Source organism: Podarcis tiliguerta (assembly GCF_965153285.1).
Source record: "Podarcis tiliguerta genome assembly, chromosome: 6".
Lineage (NCBI taxonomy): Eukaryota > Metazoa > Chordata > Lepidosauria > Squamata > Lacertidae > Podarcis > Podarcis tiliguerta.
Window position 1 is genome coordinate 96,710,607 of NC_139539.1, and position 27,420 is coordinate 96,738,026.

The 27,420-nt window shown below is 45.0% G+C and overlaps 1 protein-coding gene across 8 annotated transcripts in view; it reads right to left on the reverse strand.

Moving 5' to 3' along the window:
* LOC310680160 (flavin-containing monooxygenase 5-like) overlaps window positions 1–25,424 on the reverse strand; it is a 38,953-nt gene extending 13,529 nt beyond the window's left edge. The window contains exons 1-7 of one of the 8 annotated variants that reach the window (XM_083446493.1): window positions 25,316–25,424; window positions 22,534–22,984; window positions 18,340–18,445; window positions 7,082–7,198; window positions 6,451–6,529; window positions 1,736–1,906; window positions 566–754 (exon numbers count right to left, since the gene is read on the reverse strand). In XM_083446493.1, coding sequence (XP_083302619.1) covers window positions 566–754; window positions 1,736–1,906; window positions 6,451–6,529; window positions 7,082–7,198; window positions 18,340–18,445; window positions 22,534–22,951 — 1,080 coding nt within the window. In that variant the 5' untranslated portion in view covers window positions 22,952–22,984; window positions 25,316–25,424. Of the gene's footprint in view, window positions 1–565; window positions 755–1,735; window positions 1,907–6,450; window positions 6,533–7,081; window positions 7,199–9,062; window positions 9,324–18,339; window positions 18,446–22,533; window positions 22,985–25,008; window positions 25,168–25,315 lie in introns of those variants that run through there. The other 7 variants (XM_083446491.1, XM_083446492.1, XM_083446494.1 and 4 more) reach the window with 7 other exon arrangements.
* Window positions 25,425–27,420: the final 1,996 nt, after the last annotated feature.

The following is a 27,420-nucleotide window of genomic DNA, read 5'->3' on the forward strand; positions in this document are numbered from 1 at the left end:
TAGAGATGGAAGAAGACAGAGTTTTGGCGTCCCCCTTCTCTCCCACAAATAAAGATTGCAAGCTTTTCATCCTTAAAAAATTCTGCTGTGACAGAGCAAAAAGAAAAAGTGAACACAGATTGATCAGGAAAGGCTGAAAAGAGCTGAAGAAACACACTCTCAACTTCCTTCCACCTAAAAGAAGGATGGGGAACCTGCAGCCACAGGCCAATCTCAGGCTGCCAGGAGGTCCAATGTGACCCTGAGGCCACTTCCCCCAAACCACAGCTGGTGCTGTCAGCTGATGAGCAGGAGGACAGAGTATAATTCTGCATCGGGTAGACAAGACAGCAGGATTTAACCCCCAATCTCTTTTTGTTTTTGGCATCATTTTTGTTTTTCTTCAATGTCCTCCCTGTCAACTGAATGCTCTGCTTATGGCAAGAGAGAACATGAGAGAGGCCACTTGGACCAACTACTCATAGTATATTGCATAGTATATTGTCAAGAGCTCTTCTGCCCAGAATTTGCTCTTCCAAACCTAGAAACATCCCAGAACACAGCTGCTCTGTCCTACTCTTCTTACCCTGAAACGGATATATTTCAGAAGATCAAAGTGCTTGGCGTACATTCGGAAATAATCCATAATCTTGGAGTTGTGCATGTAGTTGGGGAAGTCGTCTGGGATGGGGAAGTCGCTGAAGCACATCATCTCCTTGGAGGTGTTGATGATGACAGATCTATAGATGCTGGCCCGCCCCTCCTCAGGATTCTCCTGCAGGAAGCATAATTTTAAGAGGGTGAGGTTGTGCTCATTTCGTATACAGTCATACCTCGGGTTAAAGTTGCTTCAGGTTGAGGGTTTTTGGGTTGTGCTCTGCGGTGACCCGGAAGTAACGGAATGCGTTACTTCTGGGTTTCGGCGCATGCGCAGATGCTCAAAATGACGTCACGCACATTCACAGAAGCAGTGAATCGCAACACGCTCAGACGCAGGTTGCGTTCGCTTCAGAATGCGAACGGGGCTCCAGAACGGATCCTGTTCGCATCCAGAGGTACCACTGTATGTCACTTAGGGATGTTTTCTTTGAAAGGCAAGTAACAAAGGCAATTATAATATTGTTTGAGGCACTTGCTTCTCCAATCACTGGGAAATCTAGGCTAGGCCTTAACAGGATCAATTTCCTTTGTGGAAGAAAACACTGGAGAGTTGCAATACACATGTTAAAACTGTTTGAAAAGTACTGCACGGGCAGAGACAGACATATATGAGGCACTACTTTCAGAGAAACCATGAATTGGAATACCATGAATTAGCTCATCCTCAAAAATTATATTGTGCAAGTCAAACTGCAGAAAAGGTGCGTGGCAAACTCAGGTGTTCTATCTTTGTGATCTACTGATGCACAATAAGAAACAGCCCACACATCACGTCACACACAACCTGCCAGTATTTAGTGCTTCGTTTGAGCTTGGGAGCAGCAGCAAAGGCAGATCCAGAAAAACTGGATATTGGAGGAGCTGCCTCCTTAGACAGGCATCCAACTTGCTGGCCCTGCATTCAGTTAGGCTGAGCATGGTCAATCTTTCCTTCCTGTGACCAAGAACTTCTTTTAGCAGGTCAAAGCTTCCATTTTCCCATCACAGTTTCTGCTCCTTTCCTGCTCCTAGGTTTTTAGCAGTTGTTGTTACAAATCTCCACTGACAGAATCCTCAGCAAGAAAAACATTAACATTTATGAAATGATCTGGCTTACCTTGAACCTCCAGAGCCCCCCAATGTCTTCACTGCTCTCAAAGCATGTAGGATCTAGACCCTCATCTAAGCAGCATTTGATGCTACAAAGTCCACTGGAGCCACCTCCTATAATTGCAACTCTCTTCTTTGCCATGGCTGGCTTCCCAGTTTCAGGAATGTTAGGGCTAGGCTAGGAGGAGAAAGAGATACTTATTTCCATAAAGTTCACACTCTTGCACCTTCAATAATCCAGGCACACATATCTCCCTGAACTTGTTTTGCGATTCCCAAAATGATACCTGACCAGATCTGCACCTTTCCTTTGAAATTGGTTTCAACCCAAAAGAGGAACAAAATTGCATATATTAGGGGAAAGTGTACATTAAAAGCCATATATTAAAATTTTTAAAAATAGCATACAAAATGAATTGTATTAGTCAAAATTGTTTGCAAAGTGTGTCTATGAGGAAATTGCACTGGTGTGAAGGTAAATGAGTCAAATGTAGGTTTCTCTCAGGAAGCTGCAGAATACGGATGGATTGTGGCTGATGTCATGTGTGCACAACTTCAAACACCAGCAGCAGGAGTGCAGTGGAGAGTTGAGCAAATGGTAAACACAGTAAAGAATCTTAAATACAACACTCATATCCACTTTTTAGTGCTGACTCCATTCCATGTGTTCATGCTTACACAGCTGATCTGTGTGCAGTTCCTGGCAGCCTGGAGGCTCAGTTGGGCCTTGGCCAACAGGAGAACATTTGTGTTTCAGTCACTGTGGGAAAGCCTTAGGAAGAATCCACCTTGGGGAAATGCATGGTGTTTTTTGTGTGTGTGTGGAGGAATTATTTGCCTATGAATGTTGTTTGATGAACATGACGGTGGGGCATCAAGGCTTACTGGTGAAGCAGGGGGCCTCCTTCCTATAGCAGAAGGGCCAGTGGGGTCATGGAAATGGGCACCGATATCGTAAGAGGTTCACCGTAGATGAAAGGAAGGGATATCAGGATGCCTGCAAGGCTTGAGAGGCTTTTCAATAGGGGCTTCTGCCCAGGATTGTGAAAGAAAGCCATGCAAAGCAAGCTGAAAGTGGTTCCTATGAGAGGGAGCCCCTTGGCCTCCCCCCCCCCCCACCGCACGACCCACCAAGTGTAGCTCAGGTTTGCCCGTAACCATGCCAGGGGAATTGTAGGGGGCTGTGCATGCCAGTCTCCCTGAGCATCTCATGGGGAGGGGTCAGAAGTACCCTCTCCATCCTGGTCTTAGCTGGTGTGTGCATATGTCATGCTCTTTCAACAACACTATGACCCATTTAATCCCATTTGTTGTTGCCCAACACGTTCCTTCTTTCATGACAGGCAAAGTATGCCGACAGCACTAAACAGTGATGAATATCCATTTCAGGCACTAGCTGACTTATCACCTGGATTTCTGAACCTGGCACTTCGAGAGATAATTATTTCAACCAGGCAGGTCTGACCAGCACGTCCACAAAATAAATACATCCATGATCTCTGCACTCCTCCCTCAGTGAAGATAAGCTTTACTTTATTTCTCTTCTAGTTCAAACCAGCAACAATTTCTGCACCAGGAGGCCACAAAATCCCCCTGCAGGCAAGATACCAAAGGTAGTCATTGATGTCATTTTCTCTTGTTGACTTTCCCCATCAGAAAGGTCTTTCAGCGGCCATATTTTTACCATGTTTCAAAAGGTAAAACGTATGTTCAAGAGGGAAATTGTTAGTACTCATTAAAGATTCCTCATCATCCTGGGGAAAAGTGACAAGTGGGGTGTCACAGGGTTCTGTCTTGGGCTCATTGTTGTTCAATGTCTTTATAAGTGACTTGGATGAAGGAATTGAGGGAATGCTCCTCAAATCTGCAGATGACACCAAACTGGGAGGAGTAGCTAATGCTGCAGAAGACAGAATGGGAATTCAAAATGACCTTAACAGATTGGAGAACTGGGTGCAAGCTAACAAAATGAATGTCAATAGGGAGAAATGTCAGGTTCTACACTTAGGCAGAAAGAACCAGATGCACAAATATAACATGGGAGACACCTGGCTTACTAGCAGTTCATGTGAAAAGGGTTTAGGGTGGACCACAAGCTTCACATGAGTCCACAGTGTGATGAAGCAGCAAAAAAAGGCTAACACTATTCTAGGCTGCATCAACAGATGTCTAGTATCCAGATCAAGGGAAGTAATAGTACCACTCGATTCTGCCTTGGTCAGACCACACCTGGAATACTCTGTCCAATTCTGGGCACCACAATCTAAGAAGGATGGTGACAAGCTGAAACATGTGCAGAGGGGGCAACCAAGATGATAGAGACTGACAGGAGATATGATAGTCATTTTCAAATATCTTAAGGGCTGTCACATGGAAGGGGGAGCAAGCTTGTTTTCTCCTGCTCTGGAGGGTAGGACTCAAGGCAATGGCTTCAATTGACAAGCAAGGAGATTCCAACTAAACATCTGGAAAAACTTTTTGACAGTAAGAGCTGTTTGGCAGTGGGACAGTCTCCCTTGAGAGGTTGTGGGCTCTCCTTCCTTAGAGGTTTTTATGCAGAGGTTGGATGGCCATCTGTCAGGGATGCTGTAGTTGAGATGCCTGCATCAGAGAGGGTTGGACCAGCTGAGCTGCTTGGGATCCCCTCCCACGTTACAATTCTATGATTCTACGACTCCTTTCCCCTTATACCCCACCTTTCCTCCAAAGTGCTCAAGGTGGCCCTCCTGGTTTCCCATTTCCCATGTTATCCTCACAATGACCCTGTGAGGTAGGTGAGGCTGAGAGACAATGACTGGCCAAAGGCCTCACTTGAGGGCCAAGCCATGGCTTTTACCCTGTTCTCCCAGATCCAATAAATGTCCCACAATGTTACTCCATATTCTGGAAAGTAGCTCTAGAAGTGAAGAAGCAGGAGGACCTTTTCTCATAGCTCTGGGCATTTATGGCAACCCTTGTTAACAGTTCTGGGTGACAACTTTCCCCTTTCCACCACCCATGCCTAGGAGGCTTTTAAACAGAGGTTGGATGACCATCTGTCAGGGATGCTTCAGCTGAGATTCCTGCATTGCAGGGGGTTGGACTAGATGACCCTTGGGGTCCCTTCTGACCACAATTCTGATTCTATGATTAGCATAAATGATGCCTCTATCAGACTATGGCTTTTTGCCATAAGTCACCAGGTCTCAGAACTGACTAGGTCCATAAACATGTAAAGTTATAGCAAGTGGGCCTTCAGACATGTTCTTTTTTTTATTATGGCCAGCCTCCATGCATCACCTCAGGTGCTGCCTGGAAGAGGAGCCCTCAACCAAGGTACCTTACTTTTGGTAAATGAAAAGTTACACCTGTGTCCTGATATTCATAACAACGGAGCTTCTTCAACTATGAGCCAGAAGCCCCAGCTCAAATCTCACCCTCCACTGTGAGCTCAACCGCCATGGCTTTGACAAGCTGTTATCTTTCAGCCCCAGGCTGTATTATCCATTCTGCAGTATGGATTCCAGCCAGACCTTTGCATGCCTTGTCTCTATGCAGATGGTTTGGTTAACGTCCAGGCCATATTTTCTTGCAAGAGAAGCAAATCATGGAACGGTCTAGAGAGAGACTCTCTACAACTAAGAGGGATGGATCCAGTGGGTTTACAAACCACCTCTGCCACTAAGTGACGGGGAAGAAACTATACTTTCTCATCCTCCCATTTTTATTAGCAAAATTTTAATAACCTACCTCACAAGATTAGCATGAGGATTGTAGAAAATTCTATGCACTCCTCTAGAAATTGTAATATAGGTAAAAACAGGCACAGGCAGACTCGTCCCTCCAAGATGTTTTGGGACTACAACTCCGATCATCCCTGGGTAACAGGACCAGTGGCCAGCGATTATGGGAATTGTAGTCCCAAAACATCTGAGGGCTGAGTTTGCCTATGCCTGGGTAAAAGCAATACTCAGTTATTCCTTTCAATAAAAAACCAGTGGTTTCATAACGGGATATTACACTTAGGAAACTTATTAAAGAGGATAAAAGGTAAAGGTAAAGGTACCCCTGCCCGTACGGGCCAGTCTTGACAGACTCTAGGGTTGTGCGCCCATCTCACTCAAGAGGCCGGGGGCCAGCGCTGTCCGAAGACACTTCCGGGTCACATGGCCAGCGTGACATCGCTGCTCTGGCGAGCCAGAGCTGCACACGGAAACGCCGTTTACCTTCCCGCTAGTAAGCGGTCCCTATTTATCTACTTGCACCCGAGAGTGCTTTCGAACTGCTAGGTTGGCAGGCGCTGGGACCAAACAGCGGGAGCGCACCCCGCCGCGGGGATTCGAACCGCCAACCTTTCGATCGGCAAGCCCTAGGCACTGAGGCTTTAACCCACAGCGCCACCCGCGTCCCACAATTAAAGAGGATAGCCTGACACTAATTCCTTAGTGATTTGGTCTTCTCCATTCCTCACACTCATTTTTGAAAGTAAGCTATTTTAGTTGTTCTTGCTTCTTCGTAAGTTCCTGTGCTTTTACTCCAGTGAAACCAGCAGGTGTGCTCTGTTAAACTCGTCCAGATCCCTTTCAACATTTCATATGCCATTTTATCCTTCAAGTCTGTCCTTTACAAAGACCCTGATACCTTCTGATGACTAGAAATATGACATTCACCTGCTCTAAACAACTGTAATTGGTATACCTGACAACAACTTAATATTTGCAGACTGAAAGCTATACAACAGACCTGTGAAGACTGCAGATGTGATGAGGCAGTAGCCCAAGGATTCACCGTGCTGCTAGTCCACCTCTTCCACTCTGAAATTCTTCTTCAGGGTGGAGAGAAGAGAGCTTTTAAAGGGTGTCATTGAGCAACAGTCCCTCCCAGCTGTTTGCTCCAATTGGACGGAGGGAAGCAAATCCTGGCAGGAAAGACATGGGTTTGAAAATATTTAGCAGTCTTTTTCCATGGCCAAAAACAGTAACTGAGAAACAAGGTCTACAGTGTTGAGAAACAACATCACATGGCTTGGCAGGCTTCCCAAATGCTTCCATTTACGATTCCTCTTCACATGACAATGGGGAAAGATCTCTGGGGTGTGGAAGTTGTGCTGGTTGCATTTGCAATAGCAAAGGGTAAAGCAGTCAGGTAACTTTTAACCTTTGAGCTCAACAATCCAGCAATCTCAGTAAACACACCCTAGATAAAGATTGTATGAAAGGTTATTTTATAGCTCTGGGTTGCTTTGAGATTCCTGCCTTGCAGGGGGTCAGCGCAGATGACCCATGAGGTCCCTGTGATTCTATAATTTTAGGAATGCTGGAGAATTTCTTGACGTGCAATGCACAGAAGTGAGAGTCCAGGAGCAAAAACTCACCGTGACAAGATTAGGTGAAAATAGGCCACTGCTCTGTCTCCTTGATAACAGCCATAGTCCAGGTGAGCAAGGCAGGTGGGCAGGATCAGGGCACTGGGAAGCCGGTCTGCTGCCAGGCTGAGGAAGACACCTGGCAGTCGGGGTGGACCTGGGTAATATTGCATCCTGTGTGAGGCCAAAATTTGACACCCTCTCCAGCCCAAAGCCAGGTAGGGGAGACACCAGGCTTTGGGAAGCAGGTATGAGGGCTCTGGCAGGGTCCTAGAGCCCTCTCCGCTCCTTCTCAAAGTTGGTAGTAGACCAGTATAAAGTAAGCAGCACATAAGCAGCACACAAAACACTACCAAACCATTCTACATTATAAAACTTATATTAATAATCCAAAACTTGAGAGAACAATGTACAAGATCTACTACAGAAGCCACAAACAGAAAACTCATTCAAATTGTGTCCAAAAGGAAGATTCAGTCTTTAAAGGTCCTTTAGCCAGGCTCCTGTAGATATAAACAAAAGTAAGTTTGACCAAACGAAGTGTCAGCAATGTTGCGCTCAAGGGTTAGATATCAACGAAGATAAGTTTGATCAAACGAACTTTCGGTGATGTTACGCACAATAATTAGACAGGGTGCCGGCGTTTGTCACCTGCCCATGAAGAGTCTTGGGCTTCTTCAGTAAATTCTCTCTTACAGTTTTGATATATTTGTAAACATTCAAGTCTATATGTTACATTTCTTCTTGGCTTAAGCTACAATATTTAATTTCTTTCTTCAGGAAATTCTCCCTCAAGATTTTGATGTACTAAGGCTTAGTAAATGAATAAATGCTTAAGTCAAGAAAGAACTTAGCAGGCTAAACATATCCAACTCCCTTGACTATTCCTCATAACTTGGTTTCCAGACCTTGGATCATCTTGGTTGCCCTCCTCTGCACACCTTCTAGTTTGTCAACATCCTCCTTAAATTGGTGCCCAGAATTGGACACAGTATTTCAGGTGTGGTCTGACCATGGCAGAATGGAGCAGGACTATTTCTTGTCTTGGTCACTAGACTTCTGCAAATCTGATGTGCATTTGACATGATTGGCCCAAGTGTATCCAGTAAGCTTCATGGCTGAGTGGAGATTCGAACCCTAGCCTCATAGTCACAGCAAGCATTCTAACCATTATGCCACACTGGCTCTCAAGGAGTAGGAAAGAAAAATAGCCAGCCATGAGCTACAAAACAGTTTGTGGTAAATGCAGTTTCTTTCAGTTTAGAAGGCAGCAGAAGTGACAACCTGAATTGTGTTTTCAGCAATTGAGAGTTTACTGAAACACTTTATGCCACAGCATTTCCTCATAATAAGCTGCTTCTGGGTATATATTGAAGTCCCCCACCACAATCTGATTTTTAATTTTTTTTAAGTATTTTTATTAAATGTTATCATGAGCAATGTTATCAAGATTTCTCTTGTGGGGGGCAGGCTTCATGTTGGGGAGCCAGAACCTCAGTTAGTTAAATATTTTTATTAATTTACTTGATTGTAGGGGAAAGCTGCCCCCCCCCCAGCTATGTCCATGAATTTTATCCATAGAATCCAAATAACAAAACGAAATTTCATGAGATAAAACACATAAAAACCAAACCAAACCAAGGCTGGCATGAGATGTTACATTCACAAGAAAAAATGATAAAGCTGGTTATCTGGATATTTGTGATAAGACACAGAGGAGGTGGTAAGAGGAGAGCGCCGTCATAGAAAATGAGAGACCCGGAAGTGGGGCCCACGGCTTGAAACGTGCACAGAAACACAAGTCCAGAGCTGAGCCGTCAAAGGCACAAGGAGTACCAAGAAGAAAGGGCTCTTTTTAACAGCAGGAATTTTCCCCAACCAAATCGATGCTACTTAGCCCAAACTGAGAGGCCTGCAGAAGAGGCAAGTGTAATTTTTCTTTTTTAATGTATTCAATGAAATCCTGCCCAACTGAGACAAAAGAGGTTACCTATTTTTCAGGTGAGTTTTCCGGGTCGTGCTCGAAAATTTATTAAGGTCGCTGCTCGCACGTTCCCTTTTTTCTTTCCTGTTTCACAAACCTCACTTTTTAGACCAGAAACCTTTCAGCTCCACGATGTGGAAAAGCCTCGGGGTTTCTGGGCTCTCCTCAGAAAGGCTCCCCTCCGAGGGCGGGAGACGCGCCGGGAACGAAGGGCGCTGCCCGCCCGCCCGCCCCAGCGCCACCGCCAGGGAGGCGGGAAGCGGCCCTCGCTCAAGAGCGGAAGGAGCTCTCGAGCTGTTCCGGGGAGAGTGGGGCCGAAGTGTCGAATTCAAGTGCTTTACATGAAAGAAATCCTAACGCCGTTCACTCTGGCTGAGGCTAGACTGCCCCAAGGCTTGCCTCACCCGCTTGCTTCACAAGGAGTGAATGGGCGGAATTGACAGCATGGGCTTTATCAGCACAGATTAAGGTAAGAACATTCACAAAATGCTGAAAAATATTTAATTGGGGCAATTCACACAACCACTGTGATATGTCAGAATGTATTTTATGGATAACTAACATGATCTCATGCTTTTGGAAACACAGTTGTGAGAAGTTCACAAGCACCAATTATGAGCAAGTCCCTACCTGACTAAATACGCATTTGTTCAGGAGCAACCTGTTCTGTGCTGATGGGAAAATACTTCATCAGTAGCTTCAACTCATAAGTGCATCTTCGCCACAGGAGAGGATTTGCATGCTGTGGCAGCTGTGCCAATGGGGAAAGGAATACAGATAATCATTTCAGAATTCAAAGCTTTTCCAAGCAGGGATTTGAAGCCAAAGGGGCATTTTCCCTTAAAAACATTTTCAATGGCCATAGATGTGTTCTGTTTTGGATTACCTAGGCTGCAACCCTGCGCACACTCATCTTGGGGTCAATGGGGCTTACACCCAAGTAGACATGTATAGGATATTTTGTCAGCCACCATAACAGTGACTTGCACTGCTACAATAGCGCATATATCTGGCCTTTCTATGTAAGGTTTGCATCAGGATGGAAGCCTTACTTGCCTTGTTCATTTACTTCAACCAGAAAAATAGGTGAAATAAATCCTGCAGAGTACAAATATGCTTTTGTCAGGAATAGGAATACGGAGAGTTCATCTGACTAATGTAGAAACCTCTCAAGCTTCTGCATTATTCTAATATTCACTAATGCCCAATAATCCTGTCTCTTTGTCATGAAAAGAGTTATTTTACCTTTATCAGAGCATTTTCAAGAAAGACAAAATGACACAATTCTCTTCAGATCACAATCCTTTATTGATTAACAAGTAATAACCAATAAGGACTCAATCATTCATCACTCATTCATTCATTCATACACACATACCTACCAGATGGATGGACCCACTAGAAGAGATGGCCAGTCTCTTCTAAGGGCCATCGGATGGCATCCTCCTGCAGGTAGGACAGCACGCAAAGTTCCCAAGGCTTTCCAGCTTCTTATATAGGCTCAGTTTCCATATGGCTACATTGTCTTGTATTGAAGGGGGTTGGACCAAGTGATAGCTGTTGTCATGATTATTCCTCAAATAGACATGAACAGGTAGCTGTTGTCCTCAAATAGACATGAATAGGTATAGCTGAAAACAGTCTGGTTTCTGACATGTTTGATTCCTCAGATAGATATGAATAGCATGTTTCAAACAGTCTAGTTTCCACCGTGTTGTCACCGTCCCTATGAATATGTTTCTTCCAACATGTCTTCTTTAAGAACAGTCATTTCTTTCAAGAACAGTCATTTGTTAATAACAGGTGGAGACGAATCAGCATATAGAGGGGAGGTCCAAAAAATATCTACATAGTGCCTAGGGAACAACTTGCACCTTAATATCAGCAAGACAAAGGAGATGGTGTTGGGACTTTCGGAGGAAGAGAAGAGAACTAGCCCCGCTGTACATCGGGGAGGGCTGTGTGGAGAGAGTCTCTTCCTTTAAATTCCTGGGAGTTTATCTCAGTGAAGACTTTAATTGGAAAATAAATACAACCCAGGTGGTTAAGAAAGCCCAACAGAGACTCCATCTCCTCAGAGTATTGCAGAAGAACAATGTCAATCAACATTTGATGATCTCCTTCTACCGGTCCACAATAGAAAGTGTCCTTTCATACTGCATCACGGTGTGGTAGGCTGGTTTGAAATAAACTGATAGGAAGTGTCTACAGACGAAAGGATTTGCTGAATTAACCAACTGAAATAGAATACAAGAAAGGGAGGTGTGAAGAGGTCAGGGAAACAAGCAAATGAAAGATAAGATATGGAGAGACTGATTTGTTTTTAACTGTTTTTATTTTGCATTTTGTATTTTCTTTTTTTTCCTTTTCTATTCTTTTTAATTTTTGTAATATGTTGAAATCTCAATAAATATCTTTTTTTTAAAAAAAGGAAGTGTCTACAGATGGTGGTGAATGCAGCACAAGATATTATGGGCTGTCCTGTGAATCCGCTGGATGAAATAGCGGAAGAACGTTGCCTCAGGAGAGTGAGGAAACCTGCCCTCAGACAGAAGATATAGAAGCGTGATTAGTTGCACCAACAGGGTAAAGAACAGCTTCTATCCGTGGGCTGTTAGGCTGCTGAATGAAAAGATAACAACAGGGCAACTGACTTTTGGGGTTGGTAGGGGAATTAAGACTAAGTGAGCTGAGTGGGGGGTGCTCGTGTAATCTCACAGTATACAAGTTGTACAAGTGACAATAAAGTACAGTGGTACCTTGGGTTACATATGCTTCAGGTTACATATGCTTCAGGTTACAAACTCTGCTAACCCAGAAATAGTGCTTCAGGTTAAGAACTTTGCTTCAGGATGAGAACAGAAATTGTGTTCCGGTGGCGTGGCAGCAGCAGGAGGCCCCATTAGCTAAAGTGGTGCTTCAGGTTAAGCACAGTTTCAGGTTAATAATGGACCTCCGGAACGAATTAAGTACTTTACCCGAGGTACCACTGTATTTCAATTTGTCTTAATCATATTTTTAGTTCTCAGGTTGTCCATTATTTCATCCAAACATGTTGTCATACTGCTCACCCTGTCTTACACAGTCCAGTAACTGGTTCACTGTTCATCCATCTATTCAATATTCATCAGTTTGGTTCATTCTCTCAGTCCATTTCCGTCCATCCTATTTTAAAAGTCTGATAATGGTTCTTCCTCAGTCCATTTTTATCCATCCCGTTTCCCACCTTCAATAATCCTTTGGAAAGTAATTAATTCAATCAGTTGTATATCTGTAATTCAGTGATATCTTTATCCTTGGTTCTTCAGAACCCGACCCTCTGGTTCTCATTCATACTTCAGCCATTCATGTCCATTCATAACTGCATTCAGACCCATCAAACATACTAAATATATAAGCAATTATAAAATAAGATCACATTTGGTTCTCACAGACTATTCCTGTGACTTAAAAACATTTTACTAAATCACATACTGTATATTCTGTAAGAGATTCAGCATATACCTGAACATTAGGAGAATGCATGTTGTTGTTTGGGGAGCTTGAAACCAACTGTATTGAAAGAATACCTTTAATATTATCTATTCATACACAATTTGTGAAAAACACCTTTTCACCCTCACATCTTCACTGGTGTTCAGGTAATCTACATATCCTGCAGTTCAGAAGACTGTAGACAAAGGTGACATAGGAAGGGTGGACTGGGTTACTCTAGGATCTGACTATGGGCAAATACATGATTGTAAAGGTAAGGTAAGGGACCCCTGGACGGTTAAGTCCAGTGAAAGCTGACTATGGGGTGCGGAGCTCATCTCACTTTTCAGGCCGAGGGAGCCGGCATTTGTCCGCAGACAGCTTCCGGATCATGTGGCCAGCAGGACTAAGCTGCTTCTGGCGAACCAGAGCAGCACACAGAAACGCCGTTTACCTTCCTGCCGGAGCAGGAAGGTACCTATCTACTTTCACTGGTATGCTTTTGAACTGCTAGGTTGGCAGAAGCCCGGACAGAGCAACGGGAGCTTACCCCCTCAGGCAGATTCAAACCACCAACCTTCCAATCAGCAAGCCCAAGAGGTTCAGTGGTTTAGACCACAGCGCCACCCATGTCCCAATGATTTAAAACATCTTCCCAATGAGGAAAAACAAGGGGGAAAGTTCTGGTTGGAAGAAAGGTGGGGTATAAATTTGAAACAAAAACAATTCCTGTTAAACACCGTGACATTTGACTCATTGCCCCACTTTCATGGAAGGAGGGAACAAAAGGAAGCCCAGAAAGGAAGTAGCAGGGACAAAGGCAATGACCCCACTCAGTTGCTCTACTTATTGCTCCTGGCTGTTGCAGATGTATGTACGTATATATGAAGTATATACTGAAAGAACCAGAAAAACATTGGAGTAAATACTCAACTTTTTAATATGAAAGGGAGATATGAAGCCCCGTTGTACAGTACAGAAAAAAAGTGCAGCATGTAACTGAACACACCATCCAGTAGTTAAAAACCACGATGAAAGCTAATGCCAGAAAGAGCAACTGTCTGCTACATTTTAAGTGGTACAGTGGTACCTCATGTTACTACCTAATCTGTTCTGGAGGTCCGTTCGTAACAGGAAACCACTCGTAACATGAGGCATGCTTTCTCTAATGGTGCCTCCCGCTGCTGCGCCACCAGCATGCAAATTTGTAAAGGGGATGGTACGTAACACGAGGTACCACTGTACCTCTAAGATCTACAGTGTGGCTCAATTTGCCAGCAAAAGCTGTTAAAACATGTACACACTAGAAGACAAAGGCAATCAGAGAATCACCGTCACAGTATTATCATCTGGCAACCCGTTATACTTTACAGACTATAAATACATATACATGGTTTGTAATATTCTCCAACTGCAACAATACCAAACACACAATATGAGCACTACCCTGCACTTGTACAATAACTTACTGAACAGTCTGAAATTTACTTAAACTCATAAGACCTGCCAAGCTGAGCTTTTACTAAAGCGGAAGTGACATGTTTTCTCATGAATATGCCATTGACAGTAAATATTAATGACCTTCATGAGGCAAGGGCAGGGCATTCCAACTGCAGAACAACTTTTGATGAAATAGGTTGGGCAAAGCCTCAGCGCCTAGGGCTTGCCGATCGAAAGGTCGGCGGTTCGAATCCCCGTGGCGGGGTGCGCTCCCGTTGTTCGGTCCCAGCACCTGCCAACCTAGCAGTTCGAAAGCACTCTCGGGTGCAAGTAGATAAATAGGGACCGCTTACTAGCGGGAAGGTAAATGGCGTTTCCGTGTGCGGCTCTGGCTCGCCAGAGCAGCGGTGTCACGCTGGCCACGTGACCCGGAAGTGTCTTCGGACAGCGCTGGCCCCCGGCCTCTTCGAGTGAGATGGGCGCACAACCCTAGAGTCTGTCAAGACTGGCCCGTACGGGCAGGGGTACCTTTACCTTCTAAAGTGTTTTTAGGATGTGTCAATAAAAAAACCCCACGTTTTTAATGGGACGCCATTAAAACCACAGCGCCCAGGACTTGCTGATCAGAAGGTCAGTGGTTCGAATCCCTGCAACGGGGTGAGCTCCCGTTGCTCGGTCCCTGCTCCTGCCAACCTAGCAGTTCGAAAGCACGTCCAAGTGCAAGTAGATAAATAGGTACCGCTCCGGCGGGAAGGTAAACGGCATTTCCGTGTGCTGCTCTGGTTCGCCAGAAGCGGCTTAGTCATGCTGGCCATGTGACCCGGAAGCTGTACGCCGGCTCCCTCGGCCAATAAAGCGGGATGAGCACCGCAACCCGAGTCACTCACAACTGAACCTAATGGTCAGGGGTCCCTTTACCTTTAAAGTGTTTTTGGATTGCTTTATGCTACTGGTTTATTTTTTGTGCTTCAGGGATAAGTGTTGGCAGGATGTGGGAAGATCTCTTCGTGGGTCTGCTAGAGGCTGAGCGCTTGACAGCAGTAGCACAACTGCAGAATTAAGTCTGCTAGCCCCTGGCTATGGGCCCATCTTCCCTGACAAGTGGGAGGAATTTAGGTATCAGGACAGCCAGCATGTAGCCACTGCGAGTCTGAAGTCTATTAGTCTCCCAGATTGATGGAGCCTGATCAACGTGTCTTGATGTAGGCCCTGACTGGATAGATGCTACGTATTGGCATCTTTGTTTGCAGCCCCCAGTGGGCAAGTCTAATCTTGCTTATGTTGCATTATTCTGCTTACAGGCTATTTCACTGCTTTTTATTATGCATGAAGTCTGCTACTTCATAAAAGCACTGAAGTTCTCTCCACTGATGTTCTTATTGCCACTGAATCCAAAAGAACACTTGCATTTGGCAAAACACAAGTTTAAGTCATGGAAAGGCACAGACAAGGATAATATTTTATTGATCTAAGCTCCAGGAAACCTAGCATTTAGCAACAACTCACAATAGTTTCAGAGTCGAATGCCCAGCGAGCATGGAGAATTACAACCAAACAGAGTAAGAGTACAATGTGCATCATAGACAGAACTGCTGGGAACCACAGGTGGGCAGAGTGCTGTGGTGCTCATCTCCAGCTCGCCGTCTTCGCACAGGCATATGGCCGGCCACTGTGAAAACATGATGCTGGACTAGATGAGCCCTTGGCAGGCTTGTTTTATGTTCTTATACAGAAAATCCACTTTTAAAACAGAATGGCACAAAGGTGAAACAGAAGGCTAGTGAAAACACTGTAAACTTATATAGGATTTGTTTCAAGTAACTTTGCAACAACAACAAAACTAATTCCTAGACTGATAAAGGTAAGCTTACATAAGACACTTTTGAATTCCAAAGTTAACAGTTTGGTGACTAACACTACTGCTGTTTTTTGGGGGGGGTTTTGGGGTTTTTTTTAAATTACGTGTCAAGGTTTCTAGACTGGCTGCAAACACACAGAATGAACTCCAGATCAAACACAATGGGGTGCTGGTGCATTGAGCAAAAAAATGTGTTTACCAAATATACTTTATTGCGCTTGATTCAGCTATATCAGTTGCAGTGATCTGCCTGTCCTTGAACTGGATCCAGCCTTCCAAGCCTTCCCCAGGGACTTGCTTACCCCTCAACCCAATGTTATACAGCTCCTCTGGTGAAAAAAAACCCTGTGCCAAGTAAAAATGGGGCAGAGCCATTTTCACCCCTTTTGAGGTACCAGGCAGTGAGTTTTAAACCTCTCTGCCCATCTCTGAACTACAAGAAGAAAGCAAATGGTCTCTTCCCTGCCCATTAGAGTAATGATCTAGAGAGTGGGGAGAAGACAATAACCTGCTTCCTCAGCTGATCTGTATAGTGTGTAGTCTGTATGTTTAGTACAGTTCAATTCCCAAGTATTGGCCAAGGGTGAATGTGGAGCTCAGGCCAAAACAGGTTTGCCACACCTGAGCTATACCATAGCTTGAGCTACAGTTCATGAGGTGGGAGTCAGATAAAAGGCTGGATATCACAGTTTCTCTTACAAGGCTGCATTTAGGACTGAATATACTAAAAATTATGATAAGACTCTCACAGCAGGCAAACACTGCAACAAATGCCTGGATTAACATCAGCTTCTGATTAATATTGTAGAGTTAAGAAAGCAGTCTTATTTAAAGCTGCGTTGAAGTCCTACCTTCCTACCACAAAGTTCTAGTTTTGAAAAGCAAAACATGAAGTGCTGGGTTCTTCAGCCATATTCTTGTCCTGCAAAAAGTCTGTCCCTCCATAAAGCTGTTTGATTGTTTAGGTGGGACCATGTCTGTATTAAGTACAGTTTGAGTAAGCAATGTTCCTAGAACCCATTTCCATTTACTTCCTGCCATTAGAATAGTACAAAGGCACTTCAGTCTTGAGAATATACCATCACACTCAGGGCTCGTCCACTTCCACTTGTTCTGTGCTTAGAAAGCACGGGTCTGAGGTTCTCATTTGCCCCGCTGCTTTCCCTGGAAAACCCACCGTTTACCACTGAATTGGACGATCATCAATCCACAGGAAAAAATGACTGACATTTGTTCTTATTCAGCAGCAAACAGCAGGGTTTCCTGGGGAAAAGCAGCAGGACAAGCAGAAACGTGAAAGACCAGCATTGCTCTCCTGGCTTCCTAATGCTGCAGACTGCTGCTGGTTACTAAGACCTGAGAGGGCAGGAGGCAGGCAGTGGGCAGTGGCAAACTGGCTTCTCTGCTGCACCCACTGCACCAAGCTGCATGCTGCCCTCTCTCAGTCACTCTCAACAATGCACAGGGTTGGAAAGCCAAGGAAGCAATGCCATTCTGTCCATGCCTGTGGAAAGCATGGTAAGGGAAGGAAATAAGGGGAAAGGATTCCCAGGACAACTGCTTTAGTATGTTTAATCCCCATGGCTGCAGCTCCATCGAAATCACACATTGTGCATGCTTGTCAACTATTATTACAGTCTTCTCTGCGGAATCTCTTGGGCTGCTTTGCTGAACCCCAGCGTTTGGCAGAATACAATTTGAGATATGCTAGAATAACCAAACAGCCATTGTGACAATTGCAAAAGCAAGTTATCAATACCAGTTGGAATATGAACAGCTTACACAGTAACTACCAGACACCTATAGCACAAAATCATATCTACCACTTACTTGGAATACAGAGGTTTATGTGACATATTATCTTTATCAGTTTACAGCGGGGGGTAGGGTGGGTGGGAGCTTTTTGGCCTACTGGGCCAGACCTTTATCTCCCCACCCTTGTGGATCGATTTTGAGAGGTGTGCGGGACCACTCATCTGTCAGTCATCTGACATAATAATTGCCTGATGTAAACAGTATTGCTTCTAATCTCACAAGGAAATGAAGTTTTACTATGGGATGGTTTGTGCAGTTTCATGGGTTGGTCCATGCTCCAGCCCAGCAACATGTTCAGAAAACAAGGCGGCACCAAACAACCCTTATGAGATGAACCTAAGCAGCCCACCCACCCGCTGGTCCTGCCCATCTATCTTGCTGACCATATGAAGCTTTATTCATTTTTATTGCTTGTGTTCAGGCAGACAAGGCCATCAACTCCACAATGAAAAAAGAACAGGAGCACTGACAGGTGACAACCAGAAGTACTCCACCAGGCTGTATTGCATGTAGCCCATGATTAGCCCAAATATCACATCTGTTACATTGTGCCTGCCTAGCATGACTCGGGAAATTCCCACTATGAAGGTCCAAAGCACCACCAGCACCCGCAGAGGGACAGCCAGGACAAGGTGATGTAGAATAAATCTGCAGACCATGGCGGCTCTCGTCGCATGACCTGAAGGAAATGAATACCTGTCCACAGACACCGTGGCAAACATGTCCATCTTGTTGTGAGCTGGCCGCCTTCGCTTTACCAATCCTTTCACAGCTGCCACCAAAATTAGATCAAGGATCAGAGCTGGGAGACAAGGTGAATAAAGAGGTTTCAGACATTTTAAAGAGCAACTTGGTAAACAACAAAGCTTAGAGACTGAATTTCTGTTATCTAACACCCATTTATCAGATGCAAGGAGATTCAGGACATAGTACTTTGATTTGCCTTTAAGGTGCCACAGAATTCATGGCTGGTTTCATACCAATATTACAAACTTACATTTGTTTCCTAGTCATAGTTCCCCAGCCCTAAAATAATTTGAGTTCTGAGAACCTTGAGCTGCATGGACCTATTAAACAAAGTGACTTGTGTAGAATGCCTATACTAATCTCTGGGCATTACCAGGTGAATACATGAGGTAGCCTATTTTTCCATATAACCCTAGTAAAATTATCAGTTGGCAAAAAAATTATCAGTTGGTTCCCTGTCTTTATTATGTGAAAAATAACCCAAAATATCTACTATCCAATTTGATAGTTCTATTTTGCCCACAAGGGCTCAAATAGTCCAGAAAAGATCCATAATGTACTCAAATAATGTTTGAGAGCATCATTGAAAAGCTGCAGAAGAAACAGTCCAAAATCTGTATATAATGGGGCAAGGGGGAATCTTATATTTTATATTTCATGTATAAATTGAATTGTTCATGGAAGTAGAAGAATGGTCTCTTTTCTACATTTAGCCTGTTAACTGACACTGATCAATGATTGATCATATCTCTGTCGAGGTAACATGCCTGGTTTAAAACAGTATGTCCCTGCTTAAATTGTTGTTAACACTCTAGCTGATGATACAGCCTACAGCCATTGTATTCCATGACAGCCAACAGTAATGAAAGAACACCTTAGTTATGAAAAAAGTCAAAAATTCATAATACAGTTGTACCTTGGATCTCGAACACCTTGCGAGTTAAACGTTTTGGCTCCCAAACGCCACAAACCTGGAAGTGAGTGTTCTGGTTTGTGAAAGTTTTTTGGAACCTGAATGTCTGACGCAAATTCCACTGCTTCCCATTGAGTGTGGGAAGCTCCTGCCTTGGTTTTCGAACTTATTCAGAAGTCGAACGGATTTCCAGAACGGATTCCGTTCGAGAACCAAGGTACAACTTTACAATGTTTTCTCAAATGTTTTAAATAATCTTAGAAGTAATTGTCATTGTTACTTCATTCAAGGGCAGGTGATTGTGACAATGTTGTACACGGTATTTTACCATGAACATCATAACCATTCTCCATAAAGAGGACATGCAAGCGCTACACAAGATTCCTGAGACATGCAGGACAACCATTCCAGAACTCTGCCATCCATTGTACACGTTCTCATGCCATCCCGTAAACAGGCCAGCACTTCCAATTTCTCCTCCACCTCCACCACCATCACCCAAGGAGGATTACAATGCCATGTGTTTAGGTGCCATCTCAAAGAAAGGCTAAAAATAACCCTAAAAAAAGCAACCCAAATTCCTTCAGAACCTCCTCCTCCCAAAATTCCACCAAACTCATGTTGATCACTTCCTCCAAACCAATTTGCTTGAAATAGTAATTTCCTGCTCTTTATTTCAGCTCATAGGAACAGTGATTGAATTTCCTCCAAAAACCTCAGGCTTTATATACATTTTTTTTTTTTACACAATGAGCACCACCTGATTATTTTTCCCTCCTGGAGCCTGATTGGGCTGCTGCTGGCCAATGAGTTGTTGCATCCTAGTATCCTACCTTGCCAACAAAGGTCCGTATAGTTAAAGCTATGGTTTTCCCAGTAGTGATGTATGGAAGTGAGAGCTGGACCATAAAGAAGGCTGATCGCCGAAGAATTGACGCTTTTGAATTATGGTGCTGGAGGAGACCCTTGAGAGTCCCATGGACTGCAAGAAGATCAAACGCATCCATTCTTAAGGAAATCAGCCCTGAGTGCTCACTGGAAGGACAGATCGTGAAGCTGAGGCTCCAATACTTTGGCCACCTCATGAGAAGAGAAGATTCCTTGGAAAAGACCCTGATGTTGGGAAAGATGGAGGGCACAAGGAGAAGGGGATGACAGAGGACGAGATGGTTAGACAGTGTTCTCAAAGCTACAAACATGAATCTGACCAAACTGCGGGTGGCAGTGGAAGACAGGAGTGCCTGGCGTGCTCTGGTCCATGGGGTCACGAAGAGTCAGACACGACTGAACGACTAAACAACAACAAAGTATCCTACCAGCCTAATAGGCTGATTAACTTCCTCCTGGGGTCTAATTGGGCTGCTCCTGCAGGCCAATCATGTTGTTTCATTCTAGGATCCTACATGCCTATGGTTCTAGGATCCAAGCTTCGTACGTTCCGGGGCTGCTGGCTGTGACAGGGCCACTGGGTCAAGGGGCCCTACATTAGCTTACTGGGATTGCCATGGTTCGGGTCACTGGGACTAGCCATCACTGGGGTGAACCGCACCAGCTCCCACGTGGGATTTTTTTTATTTCAATTGGATTTTTAAAATAAAATGCTTTTGGAGGAAAAATCTTTCTAAAGATAGTTTTCTATTTAAGTTACATTATACAGTGGTACCTTGGATTACAGACGCTTCAGGTTACAGATTCCACTAACCCAGAAATAGTACCTCGGGTTAAGAACTTTGCTTCAGGATGAGAACAGAAATCACGTGGTGGTGGCGCAGCGGCAGCAGGAGGCCCCATTAAGAACAGAAGGCCCCAGGTTGAGAACAGTTTCAGGTTAAGAACAGACCTCCAGAACAAATTAAGTTCTTAACCTGAGGTACCACTGTAGTCCAAAGGCTATTCATCAGGAAATAAGGATTTGTTTTAAGTCTTTCATGTGTGCTAAAACCCAGTCTAAGTGGTTTTTTAAAAAAAACCATTAAACAAATATGGATACACATGCTAGAATGTTATTGTTTTAGTTAAATAAATTGTTTAAATTGTTATTAAGGAAATGATTAGTTTCTCCTTCCAGCAAAGTACAGCAGAAACGTTGTCCAAATATAAAGTTAACTTATTAAATCTCACAATAATTTCATAATTATCTGTCTATGTATTTCTAATAGTATAACCAAATCAGTAATTTTTGATATACAGTAACTGTAAAAATGAAACCTTCATCTGGTTGTAAATATTAAAGTTATACCAGCAAGAATGAGTCTTTCTGTAAAAAAATGATTTAAATCAAGTCTTACTGACTAGTGATTTAAATTGATTTGATTTAAATCAAATCCACCCTGCCCTGTGGGATTGCTAGGAGCTGTTTTCGCGCCTTTTTTAACCTTCTTGCACTCTTTTACAGCTGTTTTTGTCATTTTTAAAATCACATCTGGGTTCACGACAATGCATGTGTTCACAGTTGCACAGGCTTTCAAAGCACATAAACAGGGAGTTTCTGGTATAGTCGTGTTCCTGAAAAAGACTTCTATAGGAAAACCAATGGCAGCAGGTTCCACTTGGATGACATACGAAACATAGTTTGGGATGAAACATTTGGGTAAACCTGTACAGGTTCATCTAAATCAGGAGAAACCGTTTTCATAAATGGCCATTGGCCTACTGCACCTATCTCATGAAGAACCATGGCATCAACATCCATACAATTTTGTGTCAAACTAAGTTTTGGAGTGTTGCAACAATAGTTAATATTGTATGTAATTTCCCCCTTAGCACAGGAAGGTTGGGATGAAGGCAAGTGTCATGGCCACAACACTCTTTGTGCCCTTGCACTCTAAGGCTGAATAAGGGCTCTGTCTGAAATACAAACACAAGCCAGATTTTCTAGAAGTGGAAGCTCAGATTTAACTATGACATAATAAATATAAGTAATGGTAAAAATATTAGTAAATGGTATGTCAAATACAATTATTATAGCTCCAATTTTTTTTTAGTTATACAGTATACATCTTCCTAATGCAGATAGGGATAGCCTCCAGCGTGTCTGTAGAAAACATTGCAATGGGACATCATTTTCATAAATGACATTTTAGGGAAAGATGGAATGAATGGGGGAAATCTCTCCGCCCAGTTCTCCCAGATACACTGACAGCTGGGCTACTCCCCACAGTTATCAGATAAAAAATATGGGAAGCAAAGACTACACAAGGTAAAGCTTTCATAAGAAAGGGAGCTCTTACCAAAGAGCAGGTTGAGCAGCACCTCACGGCCTGCTGAGCTGGCACTTCTACAGAGCCCATACAATGTGCCAGCCAACCAAGGAATGCCATGTCCTGAAATCTCTACAGCCTTCATCAGAGGACGAGCACTGCCCCAAGGGGAATTCTCTCCAGCACATACCCCCAACTGTTTAGAGGCCCAAAGATCAACAGCCAACAAGGAGCGCAGGGCAATACCCACAAAAGATGGATTAAGCTTCATGCAGTCCTCTTCAGGTAAAGCCTGTGGAGGACCAGCGCTGGCTGTCAATTCCTTGCGATGAGAAGGGCTTTCTGGGGGTGCTGAGCTCCTCTGACTTGTCAGTGATAGGAACTCCAGTCTGCTGCCTGGGGCCCGTCTCTCACGGCTACTCTTTGGGCTATTCCTAGGGCTAGGCATGATAGTGCGGATGTCGCTGATTTGTCGGAAGAACTGGGAAGATAAAAAGTTGGGGCAGTTTGATTCATCAGTCTATGCAATAAATGCATTAATATTTTAATCACATATTTTAACATATTGTGCCCCTTTCCCTCTTAGAGACAACACAGCCTAATCTAACACATGTCTACTCAGAAAAAAAATCTCACTGAATTCTGTGGGTCTTACTCCCACATATGTCTAAATCAGTTAAGTAGCAGCATTTGCTAGAGCTACCTGCTTTTGAGATTCAAAAGCTATTTTAGCTTGAACAAAGCAAAACCAGACAAATAAAAATCTGTATATTACTGATCAGTAAGTACCCCGAAAAACAGCTTCAACATTGTAAGCAAGCTACACACTTCCACATTCTACAAGTAGCAACCAACTGGTGTGTTTAAAATAATGCTATAAAATAAAATAATGCTAGCATTTAACTATAGCATTGTCTATTTCAGTTATCCAATAAATCACCAGTTTCTATTGTTTCAAACATGCAGGTACTGATGGCAAAGTTTTGCAGCTGTAGCACACATTCATGTAATTTAGACTAGGGGTGCAGAATTCAGCATGCTAAGGATTTCAACGTAATTTTTGAAATAGCATATTTCTAGCTGTCATGGATATAAAAGTATATTGCAAGTGCCTGCTGAAATCTCAGAAGCTGGATAAGCTCCTCCCACAGCTAATCACCTGCCTCAACAGAAACCCTGCCCCCTCTGACCTTTGCACAGGGAGAGCAGCTAATCAGCCACAAAGAATCACACACACAAGAAAACCCTTTTGGCTCCTTCTTCAGCCGCTGGCCTGCAAACTCTGATAAGCTCCTCCCACAGCTAATCACCTGCCTCAACAGAAACCCTGCCCCCTCTGACCTTTGCACAGGGAGAGCAGCTAATTAAATGTGAGGTACTCATATAAGAGGACTGTATCACATCCATTTCTTTCTGCACACTTTAACTGGCCTTTAAACTCATAAACCTAAGAGGATCAAAACTTTTTTCTGTGTGCAACCAATTTGTGAATAATAAATATGGCTTTCATTCCTCTCCACAATCAGCAAAAGATTTACTTTTTAGAATATTACTTAAGCAGTAAGAAATCTTAGGTGTTATAAGAACTTGGGAAAATAGGAAGAGCTCTGCTGGATCAAACCAAAGGGCTATGAAATGCAGCATTCTGTTCACAGTGGCAAACCAGATACCTACAAGCAGAACAGAAGTCCTGTAGCCCACTTGCAGCCTAGGACCCACGTACCTATGGGACCACCTCTCCTGGTATGCCCCATGGAGGATCTTAAAGTCCACAAATGACAACACTTTTGAGGTCCCAAGTTGCAAGGTGGTTAGATTGGTCTCAACTAGGGCCAAGGCCTTTTCAGTACTGGCCCCGACTTGGTGGAATGCTCTGTCACAAGAGACTAGGGCCCTGCGGGACTTGACATCTTTCCGCAGGGCCTGCAAGACAGAGCTGTTCCACCTGGCCTTTGGTTTGGACTCAGTCTGACCCTTATGTTTCCCTCCCCTTACGGTTTTGATCTATGGGCTACTTTTAAAAAGAGGCTGCAATTTAAATTGGGTTTTTTTCTATTATATTTTTATTGTAATTTTACTGGTGTTAGCTGCCCTGAGCCCAGCTCTGGCCAGGGAGGGCTGGGTATAAATAATTTATTATTATTATTAGGTAAATGGAACAAAATGTAAGCAATCTGTTGAAAATCACAGGGCTCGGGTCGGTTCATAGGGGGAGAGGTAGGTGGTCCTGAGCCCTTTAAGGGTTTAATGGTCAAAAGCAGCACTTTGGATTGGACCCGGTAGTTAGCGGGCAGCCAGTGCGGTCGGACCAGGATCGGCGTGCGATGCCCGAACCGGCTTCCCCCGGTGAGCAACTTGGCGGCTGAACTCTGCACCAGCCGAAGCTTCCGAACCGTCTCCAGGGGCAGCCCCACGTGCAATGCTCTGCAGTAGCCTAATCTAGCGAGGCAACCCTTTAGGCGCGTGAAGAGTCTCCCTCCAGCCCGGAGCTCTCCTTCCGCCCACCTGGGCTCAGCTCCCGGAAGGGCGAAGGCGGCCCTGGGCGGCAGGGGCCTCCTCCTTCACAAGGCAGCTCTGGGCCCGGGCCCTTTTTCTCTGGCCCTGGTCTGGAAAGGTCTCGTGCCCCCGAGAGCGCGGGGCCTGCCGCCTCTCCGAAGGAGGAAGGCCTGGGCGGAGGGCGACGCTGCAACTGGAGCGCCGCGCTCGGGGGGGCCTCCCTCACGCCCGCCCGCCCGCCCCTCCAGCGCCCCCCAAGCGCCCTCGGCCCTCAGCCCGGCCAGAGCCGCCCCCCGCCTTCGCGCCCCGCCGTTACCTAGCAACCTCGTCGCCCTCTGCGGCTCTCGCGGGAGGCGGGCCTTGGGCTCGGCTTCCGCTTCCGCCCGGCGCCATAGGGCCGCAGTCGCCGGCCGAGGGGCGGGGCTGGAAAGAAAAGGCGGGAGAGGACGCCGCCCCCCCCCTCTCCCTCAGGGTCAAATTCGCACGGTAGGCCGAGCTCCGCCGGCCTGCTTTAGAAACGGGCGGCCGTTTGGGCTCCTGAAAGCGACCGCCCTGGCCTCGGCGCCCTCAGGCAGGAAGCCATGGCGTGGCCCGCCCACCCGACCTTTCGCTCGTGGGCCGCAGCCCGCTTCCTAGCCTCTTGGGTTGGAAGGGGTCCCCGAGGGTCATCCAGCCAGGCAGGAAGAGTCTCAGACAAAACATCCTCAGGCAGATGGCCGTCCTAAGGGATTGTAGGAGTCAGAATCACAAGACGTTTAAAAAAAAACACAGACGCCCGAAGTATTTGTCTGGAGGGCCTTCACAAATCCCCGGCGCGCGTGGTGGCAGGCGGTCTCCTTAAGACGCACCCGTCGGCCTCCTAGGTATAAATTCATCTTGCAGGGTTGGGCGCACTTCCCCAATCCCTTCAGCTGCAGCTCCAGCCTTTCCTGGTCGGGGCTCCCTGGGCGAATCGGAGGCGACGGGGATCCGCCACCAAGGACGCCCAGGCCCACGCGTGGCCTGGGTCTCCTGGCGCCTTCTTTCGCCTTCGTGGGGGGAAGCGAGGAGTAAAGGAAACGCCTCTGGAAGCTCAATCTAACAGGAATGAGACGGGGGCTCAGGGCCCGGGGCGGCCCACCCTTGACATACACAGTCCCCCCAACACACACTTTGCTTCCCAAATGCAAAGGGCACGGAAGGTTTCCGAGCAAGCTCTCTGAAAGGAGCTGCAACAGCAAACTCTTCCCATTGCTCGCTCTCTCCCTCTCTTTAAATACAACCTTTAATAATGCTCCAGGTCACCTTGTGGTCATTGCGATAAAGTGAATTTTTAATGGAGGAAGCACAGATTCAGCTCCTAGCCAAGGGGCAAAGGACCCAAGGCACTCATCTGTTTGAATTTTAATTCATAGCTCTAGCCATTTTGCTTCACTTTGGGAGATGGCCAGAGAACTCCTGCTTTGGGAGGTGATATAAATGCAGTTAATATATCAACCCCACACTTGCTTGCCCAGGAGTAAACTGCCATGTTGGCTTGCTTATGTTGCTGCCTTCCCATGTTCTGTTTTGAACCCATGAAAAGTGAAACTGGTTTCCTTTCATGGCATTCATAATTCTTCTCTTCCACATTTTATTCTCGTAAGCGAGACACAGCCTGACAGGAAAGCCCAGGCTCACCCGAGGAGCTTGGTAGATGAGCCATGGGTTTAGCAGTGGTCTCCTAGTGTGTTTGTATCTGGGACAAATTGCATTTATTTGCTTTGAACAACACATTGATTGAATTCTGCTTTTGAAAACTCTGGCTATACTTTCTGGAAGAGACATAGACATAACTGGTGGTTGAAGACTTGCTTTCCTCTTCTCATGCCCCGCTCAGCAATAGATCACAACTTCTATAGCCTACATATAGTAGGTGTATTTAAAATGAGAGTCGTCATAGCGTCCTCTTTTTTGCTCTTCACAATATGGCACCCTGTCTACACTCTAGTCCATTTAATACCCCTCCAGATTGTGGAAGGAAGTAATAAAAGTGAATAAGCTAGAATGATGGGGGGGGGGGGTTCATCTTTCTCCATAGGGCTGAAACCTGGGTAACGGGGGCTTGTTAACAGTTCTGTGTGGTACCTTTATTGGCTTAAGACCACCATGCCTCAAGGACCACCTTTCCCCATATGAATCAACCCAGACCCCCAGATCATCCTCTGAGGCTCTTCTTTGTGTGCCCTTCTTCCATGAAGGGTCCCAAGGGTGGTAACACGAGAACAAGGCCTTTTCTGTAGTGGCTCCTTGTCTGTGGAACCTCTCCCCAGGGAGGTTTGCCTGGTGCCTTCATTATACACCTTTAGGTGCCGGGCAAAAATATTCTTCTTCAACCAGGCCTTTGGTTGACTCACATGCAATGCCATTTTAAAAAGGGGAGGGAGGTATTGTTTTACTGTT